This window comes from Leiobunum rupestre, chromosome 11 (genome assembly GCF_980474605.1).
Source record: "Leiobunum rupestre chromosome 11, qqLeiRupe1.1.hap1, whole genome shotgun sequence".
Lineage (NCBI taxonomy): Eukaryota > Metazoa > Arthropoda > Arachnida > Opiliones > Sclerosomatidae > Leiobunum > Leiobunum rupestre.
Genome location: NC_143394.1, coordinates 53,107,286 through 53,118,101, shown reverse-complemented (window position 1 = coordinate 53,118,101; position 10,816 = coordinate 53,107,286). Strand labels below are relative to the sequence as shown.

The window sequence follows — 10,816 nt, the reverse complement described above, 5'->3', positions numbered from 1 at the left end:
TTCCTCTTTAGGAGCTCTTTCCAAAGGGGTTGGCTCCTTACCTTCATAGGTAGGGTGTCGGCTGGAGTTGCTATAGCTAGGTGGACGCTGGCGTAGGGCACTTTGATGATAGGCCTCCGGTGGTATGGTCTCTGTTACTAGGTTCACCTGACACAATGTCTAACTAAAACAAAGCATTGCGATGGCCATTGATTGGTGTTGACGCAATGTGATTTCTGCCCAGTGCTCTGAATGTCAAAGTGAAGAAATTCTATCAAGCGCGGGTAAACAGCGGGAGTAACTATGACTCTTAAGTCAGGGTTGTCCCGTGACACATACGACCAGATGTTCCCGGCATGATAAGATCTTGGACCTTCTGATAAAATCAATAAAACCAAAACGTTGGGAGGTCTTGAGAGAGCCCGTTTTACGTCTTCCGTCTCAGAGCCTTATGAATATAACAGTTAAACCCGATGTGGTCCTAATTAGCCCCTCGGAGATTATTGTGTGTGATGTGGGCGTTGTTTGGGAAAACCCTAGGACCTTAAATGAGTCATACTCTGCTAAAGCTAGTGTATATGATAGGCCATGTGTCCGCGATTATTAAATATCCAGGCAGGGTTATTTCCTTCCATGCCTTTGTGGTTTCCGCAAGAAAAATGATCATTTTTGTAAATTGGCTGGTTTGGGCAGAGGCTTTAAGATAAAAGTTTTAGAAATTGTTATGGAGCAAACAGTCAGAATTTATCAATCTTTCATGAGGGCCATCTATGTTAGGGCCTTTGATGGCTCGGGTCGTTTGAATCAATGATTGTGTATTTATATCAAAAAGGAAAAAGGGAAAAAAAGAGAACCATAACAAATGTATTGATTGTATCTTTTTTATTAGTGTATTTATTTTTAGTGTATTTTTATCTTCTGTTTTGTCTACGCCCAAGATTAGTCCTTATTAAGGAGCTCAAGCCACCCCTGCTAATATTGGGTTTTTTCCAGGGCTCTGGCGCTCTACCTGGGCTATACCAGTTTTTTTTATATACTTCGACTTTTAAAATTATTTACTTTTATTTTTACAAATTGTGTTTTAATCTCTGAAAACTGATTTGGTGTCGGAGTGTCTTTTTCCGGGTGGCGTTCGAGGCCCTAGCTAAGTTCCGGCGTCACCCGTGATTTTTTGTAAACTGTTATCATTGAGTCTCAAAAATAAACAAATATTTAGCCAAAATCCTAGTCATCTAATTAGTGACGCGCATGAATGGATTAACGAGATTCCCACTGTCCCTATCTACTGGGGTTAAGGCTGTATACCAGCGTTCCTACTTCCTGGGAACAAAGGTTGGCCAGGGTGTGAAAGCGCAAAGGATAGCTTCCATCACATCCCAGACCGTCCGGTTAACCTCCTCGAGGTGACCCTGGAAAGAGGTATTCTCTTACAGATGCCGGCGGATCTAGAGCTTGTCATCTCGAGAAACTGACTTAGCTTTCGGGCTGCTAGTTTGGGGTGCCTATGGTGCAGGTGAGACCATGTCAAGCTTCTTTAACATAAACACAGGGCGACTGTGAGTCAAGCGATGGGATTATCTTGTTCATCTTTTGACGGGTAATACCCTCTATCGCAGGGTCTGAGGGAAGCGAATGTACTTCTTTCGCCTCTCCTCGACCAAGACCGTCCAGGGTAGTCATCAACTGATACTGCTTCCTCCCGAGGTGACTCCGGGTAGAGAAAACAATATCTCTAGCTAAACTGGCGGATCTAGAGTAGAATTATCTACTCGATAAATTTTTGAGCTAAGCATCTCATAAAACTGCCGTGCCCTCCCCATAATGTGTTTATGGAACCAACTGCATGTTCGGTCTGTTAGGTAAGTCGCTTCGGCGCATAGGTTCCTTAGCTCTTCGGAGCTAGTAGTTCCTGCCAAAGGGGAACCTATCTTCGTAACTTCGGCGGCTGGTTCCTAAACTCCTTGGAGTTTGTAGTTCCCGTTAGGGGGGAACCAGATCGTCTGCATTCCGCTTTAGGAAGCTCTCTGTCCACGGACATCCCAGCGGTTTTGCTTGGGTTTGGGGGCTTATTTAAAGTTGAGAGATCTTCGTTGAAGTTACAACTAGGCTACCCTCCGGGATATAAAGGGCTGACAACCCTCCTGGAGAGGGTGTTGTAAGCTTGGTTTGGTGTTTGGTGCAATTGAGCCTTAGTGTTAGGATTTTTGTTCCGCCGAAGTGCTGTCGTTTGTGGTTGTTATGGCCCCAAGTTTGATCCCCTTAAAGTCCACGCAAGGGGATACATGAGGAATGTTAGTGGCAGCTCCCTTCCTTAGTGTTTCATGGGGAGTACAACTAATTATGAAAGCGTTTAATCCCCTTAAAGTCCACGCAGGGTATTCATAAATTCTTTTGATAGCAGCTCCCTTCCTTGAGTATTTCATGGGGAGTTCAAATAATTATGAACACGCTTTTCGCATTGCCTTTCTGGCGTGACAGAGTTCCCTCCAAGGAATCGTATTTTTGCTTGTTTTTTGGACGTCCTGTTTCTTACAGGCAATTGGTTGGACATGCTGTTTTCGCCCTTTCGTTTGCCGTGAAAGGCATTCTGTAAGCCACGGAATGGAGTCCCTGGGAGTTCAGCGGGAGTTGTTCTGCGGAACTTCCTTCTGCAACACGCTTCTTTGGTTCTGGACTGTGGTCAGACAGACGGTGCGTATTGGCCGGTACTGCATCAAGTGGCTCTCCCTTTGTAGCTAAGTTGCAGGGGAGTAGGTCAATCTGTGTCCATGATGGGTTCATGGCGCTGAGTATGCACTTTTCCTATCTCTGGCTTTCGAATGAAAGTCCCCTGGTCGGGCTCCGTGGTGGGTGGGGAGGGAATTGAGTGAATTACAAAGTTTTCATTCATGGATACTCAAATTAACCAGTCAGAGGTCTTACTGACACCCCTATCTCCTTTGGGAGAATCAATTTCTCAAAGTTCAAATGACCGTAAACGCCCTCGCACAGAGGGAGACGTAGTAGAAATCGTAGAAGATAGTATAGAAAATCGGTTGTTGAGTCTCTCCTCGGAGATGGAAGCTATACTGACGAATGCTAGTAGTAAAATTAATATTGCCGTAGGAGCTAAAATACGTGCAATCTATAAAAAGTAAGAAACTCTAGTCATTAAAAGTCACCTTCAAATCGCTCGGTTGTCAGATACCGACCTTCTCCGAGATAGCCTCAGCAGCCGATTCGACCCCAGCCGAATCTATGGGCCAAACTGGACGGCAGCGCCTGAAACCGATTACTAGGAAGTCTTCGGTATCTAGTAAACCGAAGACTTCTAAAATTAAAATTCCTCCAAAACAGGAGAATGTAGTATTGCTGTATCCTAAGTATAAGGAGGAAACCTGCGAGCATTTTAGGCGTAGACTCGAGAAAGATCTTAATCTCTCGAGTCATACAATTAAAAACATAAGACCCTGTACGGGGCAGGGTATGGTCGTTCACTTGGAGTACATAGAGGAGGTCGACAAATTCAAATGTTCTATCGAGGCCTCAGAGAGTTAAAAGGACAATGTGGTGCTTAGACGTCCCTCTCTGGGGAAACCTCGAATTCTTGTTTTTAAGGTCGATCCCGAGATCAGCAAAGAAGATCTCGTTAGCCAGATTATCGAGTGCAATCATCTTGGGTGTGGGGAGGATGAAATCACAGTCAAATATTCCGTCCATACAAAAAAATGGTAGAAAGGGGCGACGGTTAAAATTGGGTGCTCAAAGTTCCTAATGCCGTACTTAATACCCTTAAAAAGGGCAAAAAGAAATTGCGTATGGTTGGCAAATTCATGGTTGGAGGGTGCTTCAATTGTATGGGTATCGGTCACGTAGTGGCAAACTGCGATAAGCAGAAAAAACAAATATGTTCTCTTTGTGGTTCCGATGAACATGGGTACGCAGACTGTACCAATGCCATTAAGGGCTGCGTGAACTGTGCCCCAAGTAACCGGGACAAAAAGACTAATTTCAACTCGGAACTCTCCTCCCATGACAACCTCTGTGCACTCTACATGAGGGAACCGCAATTTTTGTGATCAAGAACCTACTTTAATTTTTAGCCTGATGGACACTTCTATCAAACTAGTCCAGGTGAATCTTGGCAAGGGGAGGATTGCCACTTCTACTCTTCGGCAAACTTGCCAAGAGGGCGGTGTTGATATCGCAGTTATTCAGGAACCTCATGTGGTGGATAAGAGGGTCGCGGGTCTCCCGCTTTCGGCCAGGGTGGTGTGTTCCGACGCGAACCCGAAGACCGCTGTTGCCATCTTCAATCCGCAATTTCAGGTCATTAATCTTCTTAGTGAAGATTATATGACCATTGTAGGGTTAAAGGCGGGGGTGCTCTCATTCTTGGTGTTTTCCATTTATATACCTCCTCCCCCGTCGGAGGTCTTGGAAGAACACCCGAATAACATTTCAGAGCATATTCGTAAGTACACTGGGCGGAATATAATAATTGGTGGTGATTTCAATTATCATCATACTCTCTGGGGCTCAAGGGACTATTGTCCTAGAGAGGCTGCTTCTGTTGATTTCGTGGAGTCCATGGATCTGGTCGTGATAAATGATCCGAGCTCGGATCCAACGAATGGCAATAGTTGGATAGATTTAACTCTTGCAACTCTAAATTTCTTTAATGTGATCACTGGTTGGGAAGTCTCTGATGACATTACCAACAGTGCTCATAATTATATTTTCTTTGAAATTTCAACGACTGTTGCCATTCAGAGCAATAGAATTATTATCTTGAAAGATCTGGACTGGGATCGCTTTCGCGACCGGATCAATATGCCTCTTGGGACTCTTAGTCAGGTAGCACTTGAAACTAGGGATCAGATCGATGGTGTTGCATCCTAGATTGAGGACATTTTCCATGATGCTAGTAAGTTTAGCATTAAACGTAATCCAACTACTAAGACGTATAACTCGGCTCCCTGGTGGAACGAGGGTCTTAGTACGAAGCGAAAATTAGTACGTACAGCGCGAAAACGTATGCAGGTGACTTTGGATCGTTTGGTGAGGGAACGCTACAAACAAGACTACTTGCGCCTATACTTTTCATTGATCTAACTTATGTTTTTGAACCACATGTTAATATTTTGTGTTCGGCCTAGTTGTCGGCCCCTAACGGCGCAATGCTACTCCCTACGCGTTCGGTTATTTTTCCCTTTTGCACATATTGTTTTATTTAGAGTGTTTTTATTGTGATACTCCCGCCATGTCTTCCTGTCCGAATTCACCAATCAAATTGCCCTACTCTCAGCTTACCAACCTTTACTTGTGTTCCGGGACCACCTTGTCCTTGCAGCTTTCCCCGAGTTCCTCCTCCCCTGCCCCCTCCTTCCAACTCCCTGCCTTAAGTTGACTTCAATGGTCATTCTTTAACCCTTTTTGATGGTAACCCCCACAGATGGTCCCTTTCCCAATTCCTTCGAACTATGCGCTCCGCCCACGTCAAATCGCTGGACGAGTTGACTAGCAAAAAGGTTGCGAAATCCCTGTCCGCGAAAGTTCATGCTATCTTTATGCCATGGAGGCCGCCCTTTTAAATTCCCAACTTGTTGCCTCCAAGTCTCACGGTATCCAGGAAGACCAGGTCTCGGTCATCAACGCCCTGGTTTCCCAACTAGGATCCTCCGCTCCTCCGTCTGCTACCTCTGACCCCACCGTTTCTTGTCCGTTGCCTCCCTTTCCTCCCGCCCCAGTCGGACCATCCTCAACGTCCTTTTCCGCCGTTGCCACTCGAATACCTTCAACTTCGCTCTTCCGTTACTGGCCCTGCCGTTGGGCCTTCCTCGCTCGATACCTCTACCTCCTCGGACTACGACTTCGTTACACCGCCTTCCTCGTCTACCTCCGGCTCGGTTTAATAGCTGACGCGGCCGCTTGCTCCGAAACTTTGGTGCTGGACTATATAGCCGGCTACCTCGATCACCATGTTCCTCGTCGTTCCGAGCTTATCGGGACCTCTCGTCGTACTTACCATGGCTCCTTGCGCCGCCGCCTCTACGGTCAATATCAACGTCTTTTCAAGTGGATCCGTCGGAAACTTGCCACTACCATTGTGACACTTTTAAATAAATGAATAAGAATTAGGGTCAGGTTGCCTAGGGGTATTAAATGATCCTAAAATAAAGTGTCAGCATTAGAGATAATACACACGTGGATTAATGAAACGATCAAATTAATATTACGCAGGTAACCAAGTACAAATATAAAAGTTATTGCCCCACTAATGAAGACAGTTTATGGAACATGGCTCTGGTTTTAACGTGTTGTTCTTACATATAGAAAAATAGTCCTTCGATGATTCAATCGGCTGAAGTTCCTGGGCTCCATAACGAAACGCGGAACGCGATACATTAATGCGTAAACTATTCGGACGCGAATTAAAGTTGTCGCCGACACATTACCCGTTTCGTGTACCGCGAAACAGTAAGATGGAAAATAACGAACTGGGGGACCGGCGAGCCGGTCGCCATTGTCACGAAGGAGCGAGAGGACAAGTTGTGGTCATCTTCGGGTCGAGAGAACAAGAGAGAGAAGGTCAACGCACGTGGCCCTATTTAAGCTCTTCGTGTGCCATCGCTACTACGGGATCTAAAACAGTCTTCCCAAAACTCGAGAGTTGCTACAGGTGAAGCGAGAGTCCAACGCTGGGGAAAACCATCGCCAACCGATGTATTAAAACTCGGGGGACACCCATAAATATGTATAAAGTTCAATATACGAATTATTTTCGTTACACCATCTTCGAACCCATTCCAGCTGTGGCCAATCTCCCGTCCGTTGATGACATTTCGCATACTTTTAGGTCTCTTTTTATCCAGATTTATCCACCTAACGATGCCCCTTACGCGGTTAAATCCCGTCTGCGACCAACGTTCTATCCGATCTCTGATGCTATCTCTCATCAAACGTCGTCCTCACCGGGGCTTGATGGGTTTCTCATCAAGGGCCTCCTGAAACTCAACCGGCGTGCGCTGCTGTTATTTTTTAACGTGTTCCTCCACATTGGCGATGTTCCGTCTTCCTTCAAACAGTGCCGCACCGTCCTCATACTTAAGAATGCTGACCTGGGCTATGCCTCTAACTGGCGGCCCATTACGATCCTCTCGATTCTCATCCGCCTCTTCCATAACATCCTCGCCTCGCGGCGCCGTACTGCCGTCGAGCTCAATCCCGCCCAACAGGTCTTCATTTCTGAAGATGACTGTATAACCAACACCTTGGCGCTTGATAACCTTATCAATTGCTCTAAGAAGAAACGGAAGTCACTGGCGCTCATCTCCATCGAAATCGCCAAGGCGTTCGACAGTGCCTCCTACGCCTCGGTTCGCCACGCTCTGCTTCGCCTGGACATTGAATTACAGATTATCGACTACATTCTCGCCACATATTGTGGTGCCAAGACAGTGATATCATGCGGTTCGCGACATACTCAGCCTTTTAATCTTCTCTCAGGCGTTAAACAAAGCAATCCTCTGTCCCCGATACTGTTTAATGCCGTCATGGATGATCTCCACGCTATTCTGCCTCCGCACACCGGCTTCGATATTAACGGCACATTGCTTAATGCGATTTGCTTCGCTTATGACCTTATTTTAGTCCCGTCTTCAGAGTTCGGCATGACCCTCTTACTCGACCACCTGATGTCCTTCTTATCTGCTCGGTCCCTATGGGTCCACCCTGCCAAATGTCACTCCTTAGTTCTTCGTAGTTATAAGGGACGTGTGACTGTTCCTCATTCCTCCATCTTCTCCGTTAACGGTTCGCCAATACCACCCATTATGTCTTCGGACCTCTTCTCCTACCTCGGCGTCTCCTTCAACCCGGACGGTAAATGCGCTATTTCTATCGACAGGTACGTTAAACTCTTAAAACTGCTTGCGGCCGCTCCGCTTGAGCAAAATCAAAAACTAATTATGCTTCGCGTTTATCTTGTCCCCCGCTTTGCTCACGAACTTTCCCTCTCGTCGCACTCCAAACGTGCTCTCAAATAGTTCGACACCCGCACGAGGTCTTTTGTGAAAACTACGCTTCATTGACCCCACTATGCACCAACTTCCTTCATCTTCGCCCCCTATGCCAATGGTGGTCTCGGGATGCCTTGCCACGTCTATGCCCACCAACTTTATCAACCGTCTTGACCGTCTCTCCACGAACCGCTGGCCCTTTAACCGGGCTATCGCCGCTTCGCATTTGGTTACCCATCTCCGTGCCCGCGCTTTCACACTGCTTGGTGATCTTAAGCCCGACAAGAAGGCTCATAGGGACGCCGTCAGTCGGCAATTGTGGGACTCCGTCTATGGCGCCAGCCTCAATCAAGGATCCCGTCCAATTTCTCTTTTTTTTGGCTTGGTAACGCTTTTCAATGCCAGGACGGGTGCTCCTTCCTGAAAAAGGTTAAATTACGGCTCAACATCTTACCCTGCCGCGGTGCCCCGTCCAATCGGGCTAACTGGAACTGCCGTCACTGTACCACGCGTGTCGAATCCCTGTCCCATATTCTTCAGACTTGTCCCATCTCTAAACCATTTAATGTCCGGCGTCATGATAAACTTCTTAAATTTGTTTACGAAAGTATTCGTCACCCAGCGATCCGTGTTTTAAAGGAACCATGTATTGAGCATACGGACGCTGCTGGCAATACTTAACTGTTCCAGCCGGATCTTGTGTGTGTCTCTCCCACTCAAGTAGTTTTCTGCTACGTCGGTGTCTCTTAGGAGGGTCCGCAGGCTCTATCCACCACCTACCATGAGAAAGCGAATCAATATTATGATCCTCGCTTTATCGCTCGCGTCGGTTAATTTTATCCCGGCCTCGACATTGTCTTTCACGCTTTCGTTATGTCCGCCCGCGGCCTCTATTGTCCGGACAACGAAAGGTTTTGCTCCCTTGTCGGTCTGGGTAAAGGTTTTAAGTTAACCGCCGTTCAATTAATACTCGAGCAAGGTATTTACACCTACCAGAACTTAATGAAGATTGTCTATGGGCAATCTCATGAACTATGAATTGTTTTTTACTGTTTTACGCCCTTTACCCATCAGTTTAATGTTTCCCCCTCCGCCTTTTATAGTATTAATTCCACTCCCATTCCGTTCTAGCTTTTACGCTTAATTAGTCGCCACCTTTGGTCCGGTATGGTTTTTTGCATGTGGAATTTTTTCCCCGCTCACTTTTTTAAAGCTTTGGCGCGCTCTAAGGAAGTATTGTTACTTTTCTTGAATATCGCCTTTAGTCTTAGTTAATATTGTGCTTTTGAAGCTCTTGCTCTTTTGCACAGGCGATTTATTTATATTTTCTCTCCCCCGTTGCATGGTTTTCTATCTGCCTGCGCGTGGGATGACTTGTTGGTTTCTCCATCCCTTCAAAGTATGAATAAAATATTTTAATCAAATTAGTGACGCGCATGAATGGATTGACGAGATACCCACTGTCCCTATATACTCTCCCCCGTGGGTACCACATTGTCGTGGTGGGAGAAGCTTGCGTTCGTCCTTGACGTGGTGGGCATTGCCGGCAGGGCTTCCCTTACCGGTTGGCCTGACTAAGTGAACCCACTTTTTCCTTATCTCCTTACTCCCTCCCTTCCCCGCTGTTGAGGTTGCTGGTCTCGACTATGGCCAGCGTTAAACTTATCCCGCCTGTTTGCTGTGGGCGCCGTCCCATAGGCTTGGCGAGGGGATACCTGCGATTTGCGGTGGGGGGGGGGGGGGGTTTCTGAGGCATCATGCTACGGCATGAATCCTATAAACTTAAACTCATCTACTCCTGACTTCTCAAGCTTGGCGGCCTGCGCCGAGGTCCCAACCGCTCCTCTGGATCATGCTACCCTGAATGAACTCAGCTCCCTCCGGGAAGCTTTGGATATGGTGCTTGACCAACGCGATGGCCACGTTACCATTGACTTTCGGCGCGAAGTGCGACAAAACTTTAATGTGCTTGCTATTATTATAGCTCAGCAGGAGTGCAACATCTCCCGCCTTGAAGTGGAAATTTCAGAAAATAAATCCATCGTTGATAAGCTTCTTTCAAAACCAAGCTTCGCTGCTGTTGCTACTCGTTACAGCTCCAAATCCTCTGTTAACAATGTCCTGCACACCTAGGTACCGTCCCAGAAAAAAAACGCGAACCAGCGCCTAGGCTTTTACCTAAGGACCACGTTGTCTTATTGCACTCCACTGATGATTCCGTTAGCGCTGACGACCTCATGGCTTCAGGGAAATTGATCCGCGTAAGGAGAAAATCAGTGTCCAGTCGATCCGTCCTGGTTGGTCTGGCCTGGTTGTCCGCTGTTCGACAACCGAGGATGCCAATAAACTTACAGACAGCATAAGGCACTCCAAGTTTCTTCGCAAATCTGTAAAAACTAGCACTCCTGCCTTGGCTTGACCCAAAATTATAGTATTTAGGGTGGACAACGATATCGCTCAGGAAGATATCAGCTCTACTCTCATTGATCAACATGATCTGGAACCCGATGATCTGGTTAACAAATTTCGCCTTAGTGGGCTGAATCAGAGCAACAACTGGGTGATGGAGGTCAACCCTGATCGCTGTAAATATCTTTTAGCACTACGTAAATTGCACGTCAACTGGACAATATATATATATTTATGTTAAGATGTGCTACAAATGCTGCCTTCTGGGCCATACTCAGAAAACTTGTGTTAGAAGAGACCACCTATGGACTGGGATGATAAAATACGCGAAAAACAAGATTAGTCCATAATTAAAAGGGATAATATATCTAAATCCTAAACAAATTTGAAGAAATTAAAAAACTTACTAATAACTCGTACCGATAGGT

At 46.4% G+C, this 10,816-nt stretch overlaps 1 protein-coding gene across 1 annotated transcript; it reads left to right on the top strand.

Annotated features, from left to right (window-relative positions):
- Positions 1-4,065: 4,065 nt before the first annotated feature.
- LOC149923293 (uncharacterized) lies at positions 4,066-4,860 on the top strand. The gene has a single exon (XM_090162396.1). It carries the CDS (start codon positions 4,066-4,068, stop codon positions 4,858-4,860), a length of 795 nt encoding a protein of 264 aa, XP_090018522.1.
- The last annotated feature ends 5,956 nt before the right edge of the window (positions 4,861-10,816 follow it).

Excerpts from the sequence above, each read along its gene's own strand:
- LOC149923293 (XM_090162396.1), top strand. The coding sequence starts at position 4,066 with ATGGACACTTCTATCAAACTAGTCCAGGTGAATCTTGGCAAGGGGAGG.